The sequence below is a fragment of the Typopeltis vanoorti genome, chromosome 9, assembly GCF_054136105.1.
Source record: "Typopeltis vanoorti isolate ZY-2024b chromosome 9, IOZ_Tvanoo_1.0, whole genome shotgun sequence".
Lineage (NCBI taxonomy): Eukaryota > Metazoa > Arthropoda > Arachnida > Uropygi > Thelyphonidae > Typopeltis > Typopeltis vanoorti.
The window spans coordinates 121,026,091-121,048,908 of NC_143557.1; the positions used below are offsets into that span (position 1 = coordinate 121,026,091).

A 22,818-nucleotide genomic window follows, 5' to 3' on the forward strand; every position below is an offset into this window, starting at 1 on the left:
ACAACCCTCTCACCCCCACTCCCCCACGTTCCCTTGCACAGACAAATGGGAATATGAAAGGCATGACTGCTACACCCATCTAGACAGTAATGTTGTTGTTTTGGTTGCTATAGTATTTTTAAAAAGTATAACGAAATAGTTTCGAGGAACTAGATTATCATTATTTAATATACTTTTTGGTATCGTGTAGGTAAGTTTTCTTAATTATAAAATTGCATTTATTATTATTACGGTGATGTTTTTACTTTGTGGTAGACTTTTAATAGAGATTTATATATTTTAAAATGCGAATTTTAATAGATATTTATATGATAAAGTTATTTTAATAAAATACATTTTATGTAATAAGTATTATGATACTAAAATTGAATTATTATTGTTTTTTTTTCCTATTAAAAATATACTTTTTTCAAAGTAGAAAATATAAACACCTCAGTCATCACACTACTTACTTTTTCAAGCTCTTTCTTCAGATCACACTCTGGAAAGTCAAATGGGAGATTTGGAGTGGAATTCCTTATCTGATCAATAATTTCTGGGGGTGGATTATACGGAATGGTTTGATTGTCATAAAAAGGTCGAAGCAGAATATCTCTGTCCATCATGCACCTTTCGTGAGTCATGTGAGCCTTGAAACCTAGAAATAAGATGCATTATATGTAGAGACTGAAAAAAAATTAATTACTGTGATTCACAATCGTAGCAAACAATGAGTATAATATTAGTTCCTTACCTAGTATGGAAAAGACGACAATGCCAGCAAACATCGAAGTGGCACAGTTGCAGATAGCCACTAACAGAGCATCTCGAAAGCAATTATTATGCACAGGATTGTAGGAAGAAAATGCTATCAGACCACCAAACGCTAGGCCTAATGAGAAGAAGATTTGTGTTCCAGCCTCTAGCCAAACTACTGGATCTGCTAGCTTTCCCCACTGTCAAAAGATACAAAACACGATGAGACTACACCTTTAATACTAAACAAGTATATGTAGAGGTCTACTTTCGCTTTATATTATAATAAATATAGTATAATTAATAGAAATTTAACTTCATATTCAAATTAAGTTTAGCAGAGTTTTAAGGCTGCTCGCAGCCAATGTTTAGATAATAATAATTCTTACGTTTGGTGTGAAGAGATGAATCAATCCATCTTTCATTCCAGTAAGAGTCATTCCACGAAAAAAAAAGATAACCAGGACGAAATATGGGAATGTAGCGGTAAAATATACCACCTAAATAACAAAAAAGCAAAGTAGTGTTATTTCATATGCACACTCTTGTATGGCAAATAAACTCGTGTTTTATTATAATGAATCTCATTGTTAGTCATACTCTCATAACGTATTTGCTTTATTTTTGTCTGGTATAGTTTTGTATTTTTTATTATTATTTTCTTCCTAATTGTGTTCTTTTTGTCTTTTATTTTATTTTCTTAAGAGAGGAAAAATTTGTACAGTTAACAAAATGCAACTGGTTTTATTAAATATATTATAATATTTTAGTAATACAAAAAAAAAAAAAAAAAAAAAATCAGCTAACGCCTATTTGTTCCCTATACGGGAACAAACAAATAGGCGTTAGCTGATTTGTTTTGTTTTTTTTTTATATTTTTTTAAAAAATACGAATATTATTAAAAATAAGGTACTTATTTCCTATTTTATCCTTTATAGCAATTTATCATATTATGCTAGAAGGTAAATTTTAAACACCAAATTGAAACTACAAGATTAATAATTAAATTAAATATAAATATATTATTATTATTAAGCGATGCTAGGGAGCATCCCAGGGTAACGGATGGCAATGCTGTAGCCAATGAAGTGTTAACTGAGGCTCGACTATTGCCGTTACCCAGTCATAACCAGAGCTTATAGCTCAATAACACCCTATCCATACATTTTCTTCAATCAGATGAAGGGATAAAGAGTCAAGGATTCAGTCCATCTCCCCCCCCCCCAAAAAAAAACATAACCACTGCGCAAATAGAATTTTTTTCTTAGGGACAGAATTTATCCCTTGCTGTCACCTGGTGTTTATCAAATTCTATGTTGCTGCAAATTATCTGATAAAAAAAAAACGTATATCTCAGAACTTGATATTTATATAAGCAATTCAAATAATTATCCTAACGATAATCTTCATGACGGACCATTTCTGCTGAAAATTTTGGAAATTCTTATTAGTAACTGTATTACTTATTTACTAATTTATATATTTTTGAGGATCCTAATTGCGTTTTTGTTTACAATGTAGTATGCAAAGAATCACATAGTAAACACTCATTATTATAGCAAACATTTTTTTAAAGCTCAAAAGCAACTCTCTTGATAGCTTTATTAAGACCTTTAGCATCCAAGTTATCTTTATCATAAACTTATTATTTCACAAAATAACAAGTTGACAAAAACAATCTTGTCCTCTGTACACTCACAATTTCACAGATCGTCTCGTACGGAAAAACATCATACATAAACTATAGTAAAAAAAATACTTTTGGTGATAATATACAAAACAAATAAATCGAATAAATACAAAACAAAATCATTCAATAATTTTAATATAGAAAAAGTAATAATGGCTCTATTAAAAAAATCATTTCGCCACAGTAGATGAGTGACTTCTTCACCGTGGATAGGTTAAGCAAAAAATTAAAAAAATAATAATAATAAAAAAAACTGATAGTTTGAGTATTAACAAGTATTAGCGAGGCGGTGCAGCTCACAAGGAGCTGCACCGCCTCGCTGTAAGCCTTCGCCGCTCGGGTTCTCAGCTCCATCCCCTTCTCTGTGAACTGAAAGGAAAAGCAATAGTAGATTCTCCTTACTTCCGTTTGTTGTGAGCTATTAAGATCTGATCGGCCACCTTGCTTCCCCGGTTCAGGTCTAGCATACGGGGAGCTGTGATGAAAGCCATTTCCACCTCTTCTTCTATATCCAGAGTTCCCCGTATCTCCTCTGGATTGATTTCTCTTATGTCCTCTATGAAGATGGGGCAACCTCTTCATAGAGGACATAAGAGAAATCAATCCAGAGGAGACCCCATTTGGCGCTAACAACCTTGGGACCGTGTTTTCCTGTTAGGAGGAGTACAGGTTCCCCCATTCTCTCCATTGCATGTTTAAATTTGACTGGGATCTCAGGGATGTCTTTTATTAGGAACGTTAAAGTTTGCCCTGCTTTTGCTTGGGGGAATTCTTGGTGGGAGGGCTCCGAAGCTTTAGCTGTTTGGGTTTTTGTTAACTCCTCTTCTTGTGGGCTTAATGGCCGTTTGGAAGTGTTGGAGTTTGCCTCCATCTCCTCTATTTCGTTTTCTTCTATATTCTCTGGATTGGCTATATCTGGGTTCGCATTGGTAGCTTCGCCTTCTTCTGTTGGAGTTACCATTATGGGTTTAGTATTGGCATTTTCCTTTAGGGACGGAAAATCTTCATGGTTTATATTTTTTTCGTTTTCTCATGATGATTGCATGGCTGGCGTGATAGTACCTCCCATCTTTACTGCATAGGTTCTCGACGGGCAGGTGTTAACTTTGTGGTCCTTGGATCCGCATTTTAGGCAAGCCATTTGTCCAATGCATGACTTGTTGTGAGGCAGTTTTTGCATCTAGGTTTTGGGCAGTTTGCCCCGAGATGGTCGAAGGATCCACATCGGAAGCATTGCTTCTTCACACCAGTAATCGAAATGAAGGCAGAAGTGACTTCACCAGACTTCCAATTTGTGAAATCTGGATCATTTGCCACTTTGACATCTTTTACTACTCCCCATTTCGAGAATGTTGTCTTAATTATGTCTGTCCCTTCCTCTAGGTATTCTAGGGGGAATCTATTCATTTTTAAGGTCTTCTGAATACTCCCTACTATAAATGGAAACACTCTCTTTCCTTGGCAATCTAACCCTTGCAGTAGTTTCTCCCTTGTGGCGGCATCTTTCACTACCACTTGGTATCGACCTTCTCCATAAGGGGTAAAGCCGAAAATCTTCTCAACTCCAACAGCATCCATCAGAGCTTTTGCTAACGTCCCTTTCGGGATGCTGGCCTCTACTATTATACCCATACCCAGATACCCATACCCAGAGTCCGGGTATGCGGCAAAGCAGATGACATGATCGAGGGGGGGCTATACAATTCCCACCAGCGAGTGTTTTATTCTTACCCCAGTCCGGGGTTTATTCTGTATCTGTAGTTTATTATCAAGTGCCTCTATGAGACGCTTTGTCGATAACAACTGAGCTAACAGATACTACAATTTGTTCTTAATTAGCACAAAATAATAAAGACAAAGGATCCAAGACAATCACCGCATCTCACGGTCGATTGATTCATATCATACAACGCTCATATTTTTGTTCTTATTAATAAGAAATCTAAATAGGACTGAAAGAGGTGTGGGGCCATAATTCCCTTAAATAGTGAAGATAACAAATTGTTAAGCAAAAATAGTTATAAAAATAATTGAACATATAATAACAGAAAATATTTCATAGTTTTTATGACCAAATATAAAGTCTTGGTCACAGCGGGATTAAAAATAAATATATAATGATAGGTAGACTGACCTTTCCAGAAGAGGCGATTCCCTTGATCATACACAAATAGCAAAGGATCCAAGCAGCGAGTAGACAAACAGCTATTTTCCAGTTAAACCTTTCTGGAGTGTCCACATCGCTGCTAATATTTAAAGTCTCTCGATACCAAAAATACTGAGTGGGACTGCTTTTCTGCAATCAAGATAAATCACTCATGAATATCATGATGGAATAAGACTGCATTCCTTGAATAAATATGATAATATTTCAACTCATGTGAACATTATTAAAATTTGACGAATTTGATGATTTTAAAGGAATATTAAATACAAAATTGATACCTGCCATTAGATGTATTATCAAAAACTTGAAAGAAAAGAAAATAATTTAAGTACAAATAAGTTTATGTCTATAAGTTTCGTGCAATTATCAACTATTTTCTAAGAGTTGCACTAGATGGCAGCACTTACTACATGTAACAGAAGGTCCATTCCCTCCAGTTCTGTGAAAAGTGACATTTAAACACTGTAATATTCATTTCTACATTATGAACATTCTTGGATAAAAAAAAATTCTCTATATTTACTAACGAAACTAATAAATCTTTATAAAAAATTTGTTTTTATATGACATGGCCTTTTATTTTAAAATGATGAATGTGGTATTCTCCATACACCATTCTTTAAAAAATAACACAAAAGTATAAAAATAAATAAAAATAAAAAGTAGAATTATTATTTATTTATACTTATTTTGCTCGTAAATTTTCGAGCAAACAGAGTGAGGGAAAAGGACAATAAATCACCCTGTCAGCAGGCTTTCATTGCTCTCTCTGAAACCTCCGGAGGCTTGGCGTTGCGGGTAACTAGACGTGGGTGATAGAACAGCTCTCTCTAAAAGCAAACATTCGTGTACTTAACGCTGCTGTGACACAGCCATTACGGCGGCCCTCTACGCCCATCACGATGTCGGCTGCACATTAGAAAGGCAACATATGAATAGTAGATGGAGCTGCCATTACGAATAAAACTACTTCAATATTTATACTCCAGGTGGGGAAACACCACTTTGCTGTCGTCACAGATTCAAACAAATCGGTTATCTGGGATTCGAAATATTATTGCATAAAACAACATTGAAAAAATATACTATTTTTAAAATAAAAAATAATACACAAACAAAGATTTATTACTCTGTCATCGCTAGGGGAACTGTAATTCAAAATAACAGCAAAAATATGCCTTTACTATATTTTAGTATATTGATCGGTTATATAAAACAACAATATTAAAATCATGTGTTTTTATATATGTATAAAATAAGAGAACAATAAAGAATACTCATTATATATATATATGTTCCATCCATTTATGTTTATATTTCTTTATTTTTTCTATTACTGATTCCTGGTTTAATTCTTTCATAATATCTTCGTTTCTTTTGTGATCAAATAGGGTATACTTTGCAGTTTTTCTCATAAACTTCATTTCTGCTGTTGTTAATCTTTGTTTGTCTTTTTGTTTTATTGTCCAGATTTCGCTTCCATACATTAAGACTGGTAGGGCTAATGTATTGCTTTTTGAACTAGGTTAGGTTTAAATATACAGTTAATCATACCTGTTATTTTTAAATATTTCGCAATTTTTAGGTTTATATCTTTTTCTTTTTCATATGCAATCATACATCCTAGGTAGATAAATGAATTCACCTGTTCTAATATCTTGTTATCTATTGCTATTTTAGTTCTTACTGGATCTTGTCCTTTAAAGGCCATCGTTTTTGATTTTTCTTTTGATATTATCATTCCATAATCTTTAGCTATCTCATTTAAATTTAAAATATATTTCTGTAAGTTATCTTCTGAATTTGTAATTATTATTTATTCAGGAGAAAGTTCAATACCTTGATTTGAAATGTTTATTCCATTTTATTATTATTTCATTTAGATTAATATTAAAAAAATTGCTGAAAGGGGACATCCGTGTCGGACTAATTGGTTTATCTCTCTCTCTCTCTCGTATATGATAGTTCATAATTTGATTTTATTTGCATTTGAATATTTTGTTAGTTTGTTATTTAAATTCTGCTATATATTTTGTAACAGGAATTTAGAATACTTATACCTCTATAATTTTTTTGATTATCTATAATACCTTTTTAAAGATATGGATCTTAATTGCTTTTTTCCATTCTACTGGTGGGTTTTCCATTCTATTACTTGTTGAATAGATTTTATTTAAAAATAATAGGAGTCTTTCATTGAACCTTGTTCCTGCATATTTATATAGTTTTCTGAACTTAGCTTATCTTTTCCAGGTGATTTTTCGCTTCTTGTTTCTTTGAGACTGATTTCTAATTCTTCTAGACAGATAAATATTTTAAATATTTATCTGTCCACAATTCTGTATAGAAATTCTTCTCATTTCAATTCGATGTTTAATTTTACGTGTTCTTTAGTATCTGTACTTGAATATTTCAAAATTTTGTATACATTGGGTCTTATTTTATATAAATCATGTTCTAAATTAGAAACAAATTTGTTCCATGATTCTCTATGTCTTTTTCTGACTTCTCTTTTAGCTATGGCTCTTATTCTTTTATATTCTATTTCATCTTCTAATCTTTTACTGCTTAACCATTTGTGATAGTTTTCTTTTTTCTTTTTGATTGTTTCTTTGATTGTATCGTCCCATATCTTCAGTTTTTTGCCTTCTTTTTTTGAATTTTTTGGTCCTTCCTAAGCTTTCATTTGCTACTGTATTTTAGTATCATTTTTATAATAAGCCATTCTCTTTCTGTTTCTTCATTTCGTTTTATTTTATCTAAAGATTGATTAATTCTTTGTTCATATAGCCATTGTATATTTATGTCATTTAATAATCTAGTTTTATAAACAAATGTTTCAATTTTTCTTTCTGTTCTTGTTACTTGTAGCCATTTAGGTGGTAATCTTAATTTTATTTTAACAAGGAAGTGGTCACTGCTTATTTCATATCCTCTGTGAACTCTAACATCTAGTGAAAATTTTGATGTCTTTTCATTTAGTATAAAGTAATCTAATACTGATTTCCATCCTCTTGCTGTCCAAGTATATTTATGTATGTCTTTATGTTTATAGAAAGAATTCATTATTTTAAGATTATTATAAACTACAAAGTCGATCAATTTTTTACCATTCCTATCTAGAGTATGTTCTCCAAATATTCCTATATTATTATTAATTTTCTTGTTTCCAATTCTTGCATTTAAGCTAAATAATATTATTATTAACTCCCTGGAGGTTTCAAATAATAATAATAAATTCTAATATATGCCCGCACTTTATTTTATTTGTTATGAGCGAAACCATAATATATATAGAGTATATAGATTATTTTTTACTTTTTCTTTTGTTGCTTATTCTGAATATCGTACATCAGGGCTGTCCAACCTTAGGTAATCCGAGGGCCTCATTTAAAAAAAAGATTTATCCGAGGACCGCATCCAATGCATATTCTAGTCATTTAGTGAGCAGAGCGACATATCCTCGATAGCTGAACAAACGAACAACACTAATTGCGCGCTCTCGTTCTCCGTGAGCGGTCGATGTAAAAACACCAAATAAAATTACCAACATCGAGATTATCAATTAGTGATAGAATTAAAATATCTAATACGCATTCTGTTCAAATTGTTATTTTATATTTTAGCTTGTGAAAATCAAAACCCACAGTCGGGCCGAACAAAATCGCACCACGGGCTGTGTTTTGGGCAGCCCTGTCGTACATAATGATCATGAGCCAATAAAAGAAATAGAGTGAAAGTGCTCTCGGAAATCTTAGTACTTCTCAATTATTTTAAATTATATTATGGTTTCACTCATAACGAATAAAGTGCGCGCATATAGGTAACTTTAGATATAGTAATATTCTCCGCACTAAAAATGTGATCCTTTATTTCCTAACATTTTAAAAGCAGAACCTACGAAATCTTTGACGCTATTTTAGAGAAATTGTTAAAAGTATTTTCAAGTAAAATATCAAATTGAAGCCATATTATGCATCATATTTTGCAAAGTTATGAAATAAATTTCTTTTCTTATGAAAATTTAGAAGATGACTGGTGATTTTGCTTGTTTCACAATATTCATATTTATAACAGACCGAAGCTAGCGACCTCTCAGTGTTTCAACACAGTTCACAGTTTATTGTACAAAAATATATTCGCGTACCAAAGGCTATATTTTCGTAAGCCATGTGATAAATTTGATAAATTTTAGAAACTTTCCTTAAGATTTTTTCTATATTCGACTATAAAATATGCTTGGATCTATAATATCCAATATATTTGTCTTTTTTTCCTTTAAAAAGAATAATTGTAAAAAAAATAATTTGAAGGGAATTGTTTATAGACATATTGCATTAATATGCTATTATTCTTAAAGAAATGAAGATTTGGGAGGAAAAAATGGTCAAGGAAATTTCTTCAGCCCAAGGTTACGAACGCTATCTCCGATAAACAGCTTGTAGAATTCCATAATCTCAGTTCATTTTACGCTTCTATCACTTTCTATATATTTCATATTTTCCGAATGAAATGATAAATTGAGTCGTCATTCGCAACCGTTTCAAGTCAAGCAAGCAAATGAATCAAATAAGCAACCGTAAAGGACCTTGGATCGAGTCTTGGTAACCGAAACCCGAATATCGATTTTCGTAGCAACTGAACGTTTTACGGTCAAATGATAGAGCGATTTGACGGAGTGGAGAGTGCATTCACCGTTAAACCTCTCATCTTACTGCACATTGGCAGGAAATAATCTCCCACACTTGCCTGGAAGGTAGTGATGGAAACAGCTATGGGCGCAACTTTGTGAGGAAGCGATGCGTTCTCTTTGACCTCAAGAACATGAGAATCATATCACCTATTTTTAATTTAAACAGTTTACTCACTGTCAGACTCCGAAATAAGTAAACAAATACACCGGAACTGATACATTCCTAGAATGGAAGTTCCAGAACATTGCATGTATCACATCACATGACCTTAATCTAAGTGTGAAATGCAGTAACCATGCACAGCATTATATATTAGTGGCATTCTGTCGTCAATGAGGGTCTAATATAAAGAAAGAGCTATAATATTTGAGAATATCGTTCCAAATCAGATTCAAGCTATCCTTCGTGGACTGCGTGTAGCTAAAAACCTAATAAATTCCGTAGAAAAATCGTTTTATTTGTATATGTAAGAGATTCATTAAAGTTGGTAGTTTATCATGTAATATAACTCTGTTTATCATGAATGGTTGCCATTTATTTCGGCTTTTTAATTAATATAAATAATCTTTGCTTTTATCACATCTATAAAAATTGTTCAATCATATAGCGATATAATTTAGGCGCTAATGATTGCTGAAAACCCAGAACTAAACCTGAAACCATGTTTAAAGATATGCACACACACATAAATTTGTTAATAAAGAGAACACGTTTATTTAACAAAAACTATTAACATTCATTTAATTATTTCTTTGTGTTTGAAATTTCTCTTTACGACTTCAGGCTGTTTTTGAAATTAATTAAAAAGATAATGTGTAAGGAATATAGTGAAAAAAAGCTGGTTACTGAAGCGATGCGTTTCTACTTCACTTAATCGGACTGCGCATGAGTGGAATGTCAGAAGTCGAAGTGCATTTAATAGATTCTTTTGTAACATGTTTAGAATATTTCATTAACTGTAAATTGACCAGCCATAAAATATCTCAAAAAGAAGACTCTAGAGCAGTATCGGCAGTTGTTTGTGGGGGAAAAAAATAAGCGTATTCATATGTAATAAGTTTCATCGTAATATTATAACTTCGATATTATTATATAATTTTACTTTTCTTCTTCTATAGAACACCTCTTGCTATGTCAATCAAAAAAACTTTCTATAAAATAATAAAGCTAGAATAGTTGTGCTGATTAAAAAAAAACATGCATATCATTACGTGAAGCAAGTTTAAAACAGGCAAAAAAGATGGAATATTAATCCAATAAATTAATGTTGATTTATATTATGATGACAATACAGTAATTAAGGAAATAAAACCGATGAAGAAAATGTGATAAAAAAATTAAAACATGAACACAAAAAGAAAATTAAGTCTATAAAGAAATTACGAATGTTTAAAATTAAATTAATTAATAAAGCGAATAATAAAAATAATAATTGCAGTACAAAAACTCATTTAAATAAATGAATAGTTTGCACTACTCACTTAAAACGATACTTAAGCATAAAATATTTAAGCTTAAATATAAATATTTAAATATTTATCTATATTTAATAATTGAATAAGTGCAGTATTTTCATCAAAGGAATGCTGGTATTTTAAATCTAATTTTTCCCTCCCAAGCAGATCGATGATTGTTACTTAAGCTAGTTGTTTGCATCGTGAAAACTTTTTTGCTCATGCGTGCTGAACAATTGCAGAAAACACAATAAAATAATAAATATCTTTTTTGATATATTAAAAAAAATCACTGTAGTATAGTTTGAAAGTCAATTTTGCCAATAAAAAGGTGATTAGATAGAAGTTACCATATTCTCACACCCTTATATTTTTTCTATAGTATTTTATAATAAATAAAATATAGTAGTTGCCAGCATGTGTGACTCCAGGCTGGGGACGCGTAAGTAATAATGGGTCCAATCAACAGTTGATAAAGGAGCAGTTTTATTTTGGTATCCAGCTTGTTATTCCTATTGATAAGAGGGTAAAGCTGTGCAATGACTGTTGATGCTTTTGAACATGAGGCTTTTATATGTGAACTGAATGTTAGTTTTCTGTCCAGTAGTACACCCAGATATTTGGCTTCTGCTTTCCAGGGAATCTTGGTATTAAATAGGAAGATATCATCTTTGGGGAATATTGAGTTTTTAGTGAAGAGCATGGCAATACTCTTCTGAGGGTTTACTTGCAGTCTCCATTCCGAGAACCAGTGCTCTAATCTCTGCAGGTTTTCTTGCAGTTTCTTGGTGACAAGGTGCGGTTTAATAGATCTGGCTAGTATAGCTGTGTCGTCTGCGTATAGGGCAATGATGGATGACATTGAATTGTGCGGAATGGCCGCCATGTAAATCGTGAAAAGTATCGGTGCCAGAAGGGACCCTTGAGGAACTCCTGCCAAGATGCGTCGTTGGGTAGATAATATATCATTTAGTTTGACTTGCATTCGTCTGTCACTCAGAAATGACTTTATAATTTGAACTAGATCTAATGGAATGCCAGCTAAAATCAACTTGTATAGTAGTCCAAAGTGCCATAACTTGTCAAACGCCTTCTCTAAATCAAGAAAAACTGCTCCGGTGTATTGATGCCAATTATAACTTGTGATAATGAATTCTATTAGTCTATGAATTTGTTGGGTGGTACTGTGAAATTGGCGAAAACCAAACTGTTCTGAAGGAAGGATGTTTAATTTTTTTACTGAAAGTTGAATTCTGGAAAGGATAGCTTTTTCTGCTATTTTGTCCAAATTAGAAATCAGCTTTATGAGACGATAACTTTGAGGTTGCTGAGGATCCTTGCCCGGCTTGTATATAGGAACTACGTCTGCCAACTTCCATTCAGAGGGGAAGTACTTAAACCTGAACATAGCATTTATTATTGTTGTGAGATATACGATGGCCTTTCGGGGTATCAGTTTAATAACTTTGTTGGAGATGCCGTCAGGCCAAGTACAAATATCCTCAAACTACAGAAAGTGCAAAACAAATGTCTCCGCATGATCTTGAACGCACCATGGTACGTCAGAAATGTCCAACTCCACCGGGATACAAATATCCCCTACATCTACTCCTTCCTGCAGTCTTCAGCAGTGAAGTTCTTCTCAGTGTCTCTTCACATCCAAATGAATTAGTGCAACAAGCAGCCAATTATGATGAAACAGACTTCTCAAAATATAGGAGACCGAAGGCCATCCTACTTCCAAATGAAGATCTCTGAATCGCACCCACTCAGGCAGAGCTCTTAGCTCATAAACTTTTCCTCACACAGTAATCCTTATCAGATAGCAGGGAATAAAAAAGCATTTTGTTTCGCCCTTATAGTCAGCAACGTCTTGCGTCTTGCCAACATGTACAGCAGTCAATTCTTTTGCATCTACCCTCTGGCACAATCATATCAGAAGATATCATGTCATGAACCTGATCAAGAAGAAAAATAAAGCCAGAAAGAGATTTCACAACACCCGTGCACTACAACAGCGTTTCCCAAACTGTGGGCCGCGGCCCCCTTGGGGGCCGTAGGTTTTGTTGAGGGGGCCGTGAAATAATGAAAACAAATTTAAAATGTTTTAAGACTAAATAGTTTTTTTATTTTAAAAGAAACGTATTTAACTTTTATTATTTATTATTTCTTTTTTGCTATTTTTTAAAATTTTAATGGAAAAATTCACACATTGGCGTTAGTTCACAAACTTTGCTTCCTGAGTTTTCGGCGCTTAATGAATATTAGTAAATATTGCTTATTCATATGTTTTATTTCAAAGCAGTGGTTAATTGTGTTATTTACTTCGAATGCTCTCCAGGGAAGCTCCAAATCTTCCTATCCCATTCATCATGCGTTCGTAATCAGGGACTGTTGATATTGGCTTTATATACATATCAAAACTTGTTTTATATTATCATTGTCATCCGAGCTAATTTTCTGTTACCAATAAACGTTTCGCATATACTTCATTCATGAAAAAAAGCTTAAACAAGTTCATGTGGGGAGATAGTAACTCGCTTGCAGTGGTAAACAACAGCCCTCCCTAACAGCCACTATACTACAGAGGCAATAAAAACAAGTACTTTTATTATGCCAGTGAATAAGGTATGAGGAGTCTGTGTAATATATTTCTCAACAAATAGTGCAATTAGAGACAACTGGGATAAAAACACACTCATTAATGAATCACATGTCCCCTCATACAGAAACTATGCTGTATAGACTGAAACAAAACCATATGTTGCATGGGCAAACACAGTAGCTAACTAAAAACTATTGTTATTAATTAGATGTGTGTGAGTTCGATTTCCCAAGGCAGCAATAAAATTCAACCGAACGTGTTAAAATTCGTAAAAGTGTTAAAACTAAGTAATATATATATATAATGAATATGGCAGTTTCACATATGGAATTCGGTTGAAGAGAGTTAGCATTTCAACTCAATTGTCAGCTATGCTTTTATCTTTCGGTTGCGCGATCTTTTGTTAATACCGCACCAATCATATGCAGTTTTAATAACCTGCCTTTGCTGTCTGTTTCGAGTTAGGCTTAATTACCGTAAAGGGAGAAAAGTCACAAAAGAGAAAAATGTTCTTGGTCTGGGGATTCCTTTATTCAGGTAATATTCATTAATTTCATGTTGTTAGTCTGTGGTGTGCCAGTATCAGTAAGTGGTGATATTATTTGATCTATTCTACGTTAAAAAAATTAACCCTGAGATGGATAAGTGGCTGATAAAAAAAAATTCTGCGAACAATCAGAAGCAGAAACAGACTTAAAAAAAAAAAGACAGTATTTCATATTTTACCAGAATAGCCTGCATCGTCTTCAGAACCAAACGGTAAGAGGCAAAAAATGTAATATATGCATTTGGTTTTTGCAATATTCGCTGTGTACGTTTTGTATTGAATATAAATACACTGAATATTATAATAATATATCTCTCTATTACGATTTTTTTTCGAGGGGCGAGGGGGCCGTGAAATATTTTAATTTTTGCAAAGGGGGCCCTGACATCCAGAAGTTTGGGAAGCACTGCACTACAAGACAAATGAATTCTAAACAGACTGAACTCTGCAGTGAGAGAGATGCCCTTAAAGCACATAGAAATCAACTTTGGGAAGAAAGATTGACTTGATTTCTATTATATCACTCCTGCCAATCACTCCATTTGGAAACTAATCAGAAAGATCAAAAACAAATCTCTTCCTCCGCCCCAAACGGATCTAGGCCTCATCCACATTGATGCAGATAAAGCCGAAGTAATTGCAGAAAATTTAGATAAGCAGTATAAACCCTCATATGACCATCTAGAATTCAATCTATAAGATCCATCGACATGTCAGATGTTCATTAAAATCTTCTGTAACATTCTCCAATCAAATTGCACCCACATCACTAGCAGAAATATATGATATCATCAACAAATTAAAAAACGAAAATGCTCCTGGACCCGAACGGCATCACCAACAGGGTGATAAAGCTTCTACCACGCACATCTGTTGTCCATCTGACCAACATAATAAATTCCAACCTTCGTGTCAGACATTTCCCTTCCTGCTGGAAGGTGGCAGATATAATTCCAATCCATAAGACTGGAAAAGACCTGCACCTGCCTCAAAGTTACAGACCAATCAGCATCATCTCAAATCTGGGTAAGATTGCAGAGAAAGTTATTCTTATCAGATTCCAAGCCTCCGTACAAAAGTTAAACATTCTTCCTAATGAACAGTTTGGGTTCCGTCAATTCCATAGTCAATTCCGTTAATTCCATAGTATCACACAACAGATACATAGAATAGTCGAATACATCTCCACAGGATTTAATTAGCATCGATGCACTGGGGTCTGTTTTCCTTGACATAGCCAGTGCATTTGATAAAATTTGGCATTTCGGACTACTACATAAACTGATCTCAACTGGAATACCATTGGAAATGGTTCACCTAATTAAATCATACCTTTTTGACAGGCGTATGCAAGTTAAGATTGGCGGTGCAGTATCAGCACAAAAACGCATCTTGGCTGGAATCCCACAAGGATCCTTACTGGCACCTATTCTGTTTTCCATATACATGTCTGATATCCCACACAATCCATTGTCATCTATCAAAGCCTTATACGCGGATGATACAGCGATATTAGGCAGATCTCTACAGCCGCATCTTGCCATTGAGAAACTGCAAGAAAACCTACTATTGATTGAAAAATGGTTCGCCAAATGGAGGCTGCAAGGAATCCTCAGAAGGGTATAGCCGTGCTCCAGAAGACCGATGTTTCCTAAAGGAGACATCTTTCTATTCAACATAAAAATCCCAATGCAAACAGAGATCAAATACCTTGGTGTACTGCTAAGAAGAAGGCTGACTTTCAGCTGCATATCAAGACTCTCTGTCTAAAGACATCAAAAGCCATTTCCCAGCTCTATCCTCTAATCAACAGGAACAGTAAGCTGAATACCAGAATCAAATTACTCATCTACAAATGATGGTTCGTCCTATACTCACTTACGCTTCTCCGGCTCGGAGCCATAAAGCTGATACTAATATTCTCAAGTTACAACATCTGCAAAATAAATGTCTACGAATGATCTTAAACGCATCATGGTTCGTAAGAGATGTGTGGAACTCCACCTCGACACAGACGTCTCCTATATTTACACTTTCCTTCAGACTATAGCAACAAAGTTCTTTTCAAAAGCATCTGTACACCCCAACAAATTGGTTCAACTAGCCGCAAATTACGACGCAGCAGAATACGTCAAACATAAAAGATCAAAAGCCATCTTAAACTTCAATCTCGATATCTAATCTTCAAGCCCTCTCAGGGCGAGCAATTGGCTCATATTTTTTTTTTTCACTCACCGTTTTTCTATCAGATAGCTGGAAGTATGAAAAGCATTTTATTTCACCCTTTATGCCAGAAATGATAATCGTTAATCATCTCCATGTGATCGTAATCCCCGTGTGGTGCCGGGATAAAAATAGCGCCGTTGTAGCCCATGCATGTCGTAAGAGGCGACTAAAATGGGTGGCTGAGTTTCGATAGTTTCGCTCTCTTAGGTTTCTTCCGAAATTTTGCTCCTGGTGAGGTAACCTTAGATTTTGGGGGATTTTCCCCCTGAGATAGCATTTTGAGTCTCTGGGGAGGGTATTGTCCGGCGTGGCCCGTGAGGGGGCCTAGGTGACTTGTCAGTGGATGCGTTTCCTTGGAATATGAGCGATTCTGCTCAGTTGTGAGTTGGACGGTCATTCGGCCACTCGTAGGGAGTAGTTCGGGGGATCGTCTTAATTTTTAGAGAGGGCTTTACTTACATACCAGCTCCACTGCAGTCCATGCATATCGTAAGAGGCGACTAAAATGGAACGCAGAGTTTCGCTCTCTTAGGTTTCTTCTGGAATTTTTCTCCAGGTGAGGGGGGGGGGGGCTTAGATTTCGGAGGGTTTGCCCTGAGAGAGCATTTTGAGTCTTTTGGGAGGGTGTTCTCCGACGTGGCCCGCGAGGGGCCTTGTCGGTGGATGTTTTCCCTGGAATATGAGCGGTTCTGCTCAGTGGGGGGGGAGTCACTGAATAGAACCAACGCTGAGTTGGACGGTCTTTTGGCTACTCGTAGGGAGTGGTCCGGGGAATCGTCTTAATTTTTAGAGGTGGTTTAACTTAAAAATCCCACTGTAACCCATGCATGTCGTAAGAGGAGACTAAAATGGGACGCAGAGTTTTGCTCTCTTAAGTTTCTTCCGGAATTTTGCTCCCAGTGAGGAGGGCTTAGATTTCAGGAGTTTGCCCTAAGAGAGCATTTTGAGTCTCTGTGGAAGGTTTCCTCCGGTGTGGTCCGTGAGGGGCCTTGTCGGTGGGTGGATGCTTTTCCCTAGAATATGAGCGGTTCTGCTCAGTAGTGGGGGCGGGGGGACCTGTCACTGAGTTGAACCAACGCTGAGTTGGACGGTCTTTCGGCCACTCATAGGGAGTGTCCGGGGATCATCTTAATTTTCGAGAATGCTTTATTTACATATCAGCTTCACTGCACCCCATGCATGTCGTACGAGGCGACTAAAATGGGTATCCAGGGAGGGTAATGGATGGCAATGCTGTAGCCAATGAAGTTCTAACCGAGTTCTAATCTTCGTAATATCGGCTATTGCTGTTACCCTCCTGTCATGATCAGAGCTTTAATAGCTCAATAATACCTTATCCCTACACTGTCCTCTACAGATAATGGGGAAGATGAAAAGCATTCTTGCTTCGCCCATCTAGCCAAAAAAAAAAAAAAATCTCCATGTTATTATTGTAATACGATTATTCTAGAAATGTTGGGTAGCACCTGACAAATGAGTTGCGTTTGAAACAGGTGAATATTGAAACATCTATGTTTTATTTTATATTGGTGTATATAATATGTGTTTCCAATTGGAACGGCGATATTCTTTTATAACAAAAAAAAAAAAACTTGTGTCTATAAATTATTGTATGTTTAAGTTTCATAACTGAAGAATTATATATATATACGAACTATATTTTACTGTTCATTAACAAACATTTATTATATTTTGCTATTTAATGCAATGTTTATACATTGTAAAGAAAAGTTACCATTCTGTGCATTATACATTACATAAGAAATCTGATATTACATCAGGAAAAAAAATTCATCGTTTTATTTTTAAGTATGAGTAAGCAGAAGACTAAAACGCTTTTCTTTGAACATATTTTGTGTAATAACAACGTCAAGTTCTTTTCTGGCACATTATTGGTTAATGTAATTGGAAGGGATATGGTAACTGCTATTAACACACAGAGAGAAACCGAGATGAACTTCTTTTTTTTTTAATCGTTACCATTATAAAAGATAAATATCAAATTCCAACAGTTTTTTCAATGCACCACACATACTCTTGTATTTTAATTTCGTGGTTCATTGTTGACATAAAACGATTATGAACTTAAAAATTTCGATTTTTATTGGAATATGATCATATTGATGTCGGTATTATCTTCTAGTAATACCGGAAATCCTGTTTGGACGACCAAGATTCTAAAATGAAGTGGCTGTATAATATATCAATAACGCTTCTCGTTTTGGCTATTTATAGAAAGTAAATCCACTAGATGGCGCTATTTTACACACACGTTATAAAACACTCGATATTTTTGAAGATTTCTAATGGCATATTCTTGTTGTAATTGATCTGTGTTTTAAAACAACGACCGTTCTTTTATTTTATGAAGAAAAACGATAGATTATAAGTTTCTTACATAATTATTTCAGAAATTCATAATTATGCTGTTTCTTAAATAAATATTGTTTTAAATTCTTTGTCTAATAAGTAAGTAAGTAATTCATAATCTACTCCTAATTAATAACTAATCTAAAAAATTACTTATTAATTAAATTTTAATAATTGAATATATGGCGAAAAATGTTTGTCAAAAACTGAACATAATACCGTATTAAAATTGTTAACAACCAAATCAACCAGGAAGTGTAGCATTAAAACGATAACAGCGCCACCAACTACTGGATAACGTACTGTACTGTGGCGTAAAGAATAACTCATAATGGAGTAAGTAATACTTCTGTGGATTACTTGCAATATAAATATTCTTTCAAAGGATTTCTTTTTTTAAATATCTTTAATATTATGATTGTACGTGTTTATATAATTATACAATACGCGTATATAATTATACTTAAGTTTTTTTCCGTTTTTTTTTATCGCTAAGACGACTGTGACGTCATGCTTCCATGGAAACGATTCTGTTTGCGCACAGTAATTAGTGTACATTTCCTGTCATCTAAAGTGTCGTCAATAATCTTTGCTACTGAAAATTAACTCATCTAAAGTAAATTAATTTACCATTTTATCTTTAGATGTCAAAATTCGTGAATATCAGCATTTAAACAGTGCCATTTCAGTGTGTAAATACTCGTATAAGCGTAACCTTTGAATTAAACAATAATTAAATTTCATTTAATTATTCTTTAATTCAAAGGAGTGTCATTTCGATCATGAAATCTACTGATTTCTTTAAAAAAAAAATGAAAAATTTAGGATAAAAAGAACCTTAGATTGTGTCTATGCTACCGTTTGCAACTGTGTGTGTACTTGATATTAACAAACCACTACTAGGGCATGTCAACAAAGCGTAAATGTCAGATGCTGTTGACAGTTAAGCTTGTGGAGCTGAAAATTGAAGGCCACACTCCATTTATAGAATCGAAATGGCGATCGACCTCCAGATGCTTTTACCACTGTATATCTCTGAGCAATTTATTTTTTACAGTCGTTATTAAAAGCTTGAGTAAAAATACCGATACAGTGGAGGTAAATACTGTATTGATAAATAAATAATACAGTAATATATAAATAAAATAAATAAAATAAATAAATTTTATTTACATTTGGCGTTTCCTTTCTGTGCAAATAATAATAATACAACTAACACAGCGATAACAAACAATTTTAATAATAATAATAATAATAATAATAATAATAATAATAATAATAATAATAATAATAATAATAATAATAATAATAATCTGTTCAATGTAGCTTACTACATTGTACACATGATCGTATACAATTACAGACCTCATTTATTCATAATTATGTTTTGGCACACTTAAAGACAACTTACACGTAATGCATATCCTGTATTTTGCTGGGCTATCTTTATTTTAGATTTAGCAGAATCCTAATATTTCCATTGATCTGATTATATCTGGATATACTGTATAATTGCGTGATTTTCAATCTTTTCCGTTTGCTTCATTAATTATGTTTTCCCTCTGATAAAATATGGACGAGCTTATAAAAATAAAACTTTTTTGTACTTAATTTATATTACGAAATACTACAATTAAATGCCATGTTGCAATTAAAATAGCGCCTATTGTACTGTTCGTTTGGCGAAATCTTTTATTGGAGTCCATAAGCGATATTTCTGGTTTCTCATTCATCACTTCTGACCCAATTAATGCTTCGCGGAGGAACAGCCATCAGTAGCCCATGAATAGATCAATTTGCACTTGGATAGAGAACAATACAGTTTGACAGGCGTGCATTGGGTAATATTAGGCTCAATGTAAGAGTCACTTAGCATTCGCGTGTTATCATCGGATTTGTTTCTATGTCCATGCTAATATGACCAAAGCAATTTCATTTGGCTACACGTTGATGATTACTCCATTTTGTACAGCAAAGCTGATACTGGACGAAAATTGCTATATGAATTCCTTCTTCGAGCGTTATTTATATTATTTAATAACATCTCAGAATCTTCAAGAATCAAATTCCGTTCATTGTGAAATAGATGAAGGTTGCGTACAGCGCCCTCTCACCACTACTGACATGAAAGGAATAAAACATTAAATATTTATTTAAAAAAAATAGCTATTTATTATACTATATTTCTTACCTCGCATTCTAGAACATCTAAAGAAGAATTGTTTTTTAACTCTTTAGGACATTCCGCCCATGGTAGAGGGCTCTGGAAACTCTGAACAAAATAGTAAATGCACCAACCAATGATAGTATTATAATAAAGTGCCACATTGAACGATACCACTGCACTTGCGATACCAATTCCCCCCATGGTGGGGGATAGTAGATTCCAAGCACCTATAGCCCCTTTCCGTATTCTTTGTCCAACAGCCAGTTCAAGATAAAATACAGGAATGCCCTCTATCGCCAACATGATGAAGTAAGGAATTAAGAAAGCTCCTTAAAAAAAAAAAGGAAAATAAAAGACACCTTAATACAAGCAAGGTGACTATAATTTCATAAGTATTAAGACACAAATATTTGCTATAAGAATCTCTAAAATCAGTCAGATAATTCAAACATACAGTATTGAATCATTTCTCTGCGAGTGAACTCGCGAATCTCTTCTGGGCATTTTGTAAGCAAATAAGAGGACGTGTACTGCGCAAGCCCATTTATATATGTGCGCTAATGGACTTCAGTCTATTTGAATGGGATCATGCTCAGGTATCATGATCTACTTACTTTAGAAAACAATATACTGATTTATGTGATCATGTTCAGGTATCACATTCGAAAACAATATTCCGATTTGTGTGATCATGCTCAGGTATCACATTCGAAAACAATATTCCGATTTGTGTGATCATGCTCAGGTATCACATTCGAAAACAATATTCCGATTTGTGTGATCATGCTCAGGTATCACATTCGAAAACAATATTCTGATTTGTGTGATCATGCTCAGGTATCACATTCGAAAACAATATTCTGATTTGTGTGATCATGCTCAGGTATCACATTCGAAAACAATATTCCGATTTGTGTGATCATGCTCAGGTATCACATTCGAAAACAATATTCCGATTTGTGTGATCATGCTCAGGTATCACATTCGAAAACAATATTCCGATTTGTGTGATCATGCTCAGGTATCACATTCGAAAACAATATTCCAATTTGTGTGATCATGCTCAGGTATCACATTCGAAAACAATATTCCGATTTGTGTGATCATGCTCAGGTATCACATTAGAAAACAATATTCTGATTTGTGTGATCATGCTCAGCTATCACATTCGAAAACAACATTCCGATTTGTGTGATCATGCTCAGGTATCACATTCGAAAACAATATTCCAATTTGTGTGATCATGCTCAGGTATCACATTCGAAAACAATATTCCGATTTGTGTGATCATGCTCAGGTATCACATTAGAAAACAATATACTGATTTGAAAATAGCTAATAAATAATGTAAAAATACTAACAGCGATTTACTTACCTCCTCCATTTTTCTGTGCCAAGTAAGGGAACCTCCATACATTTCCCAGTCCCACAGCATAGCCAATAGTAGCCAAAATGAATTGCAACTTGCTGTCCCATGACTCTCTATTATTGTCTTCTTCTGCTTTAAAGTCTAATTTCTCATCTCCCGAAGCAATGTTCCTATTCTGGGCGTTCTGTGGACTGATATCTGGTTCAAATGCAATATTGGCACTCCCATAATTTTCATGCGATCCTCCATTTTCAAGTAATCTGCCTTGCATCTCTCGCAACTCTATTTTATTTCCTACATGAAGTTCTCCTTTGGAGTACTGCTTCCTCATTAAATTTTGCATCTTCAACAGAAACTAGCTTCCCAGAGCAGATGCTCGATATTGTCTCCAACAATCAATGATAGACCTGAATGCAATTGCTTTAAATATTTTCGTCAAGTGTTCATCAATTAACATATCAACTTAAAATATTTACACTTGGTGTCGTTCAAGTCTTCTCCTTCTGAAAGGAAAAATAGATAATAAATAAAGTAGTATTTTTAAATCAAAACAGCATTGATTTGATAGGTTATATTACTTTGAATATGTCTACATGTACATATATATTCGCACACACATATGTTTTTTTATCCTTAAAACGTTTAGTCTTGAAAATTTCATTATAAATTTGTTTCTTTGTAAAAACGATATGTCGGCTATTTATTCCCAAAGTGTAATGATGTTTAGATTTAAAAAAAAAATGAAGTAATAAGAATTTACAAAAATAATCAAGAACCTCATATTTTGCTTGTT

The 22,818-nt window shown here is 34.0% G+C and overlaps 1 protein-coding gene across 1 annotated transcript in view; it reads right to left on the reverse strand.

The window, feature by feature from the left end:
• LOC150103479 (sodium-dependent neutral amino acid transporter B(0)AT3-like) overlaps nucleotides 1-22,368 on the reverse strand; it is a 47,332-nt gene extending 24,964 nt beyond the window's left edge. Inside the window, exons 1-6 of the mRNA XM_090398485.1 lie at nucleotides 22,032-22,368; nucleotides 20,681-20,985; nucleotides 4,561-4,722; nucleotides 1,125-1,235; nucleotides 734-935; nucleotides 453-637 (exon numbers count right to left, since the gene is read on the reverse strand). Coding sequence (XP_090254611.1) covers nucleotides 453-637; nucleotides 734-935; nucleotides 1,125-1,235; nucleotides 4,561-4,722; nucleotides 20,681-20,985; nucleotides 22,032-22,368 — 1,302 coding nt within the window. The remainder of the gene's footprint in view (nucleotides 1-452; nucleotides 638-733; nucleotides 936-1,124; nucleotides 1,236-4,560; nucleotides 4,723-20,680; nucleotides 20,986-22,031) is intronic.
• Between the last annotated feature and the right edge of the window lie 450 nt (nucleotides 22,369-22,818).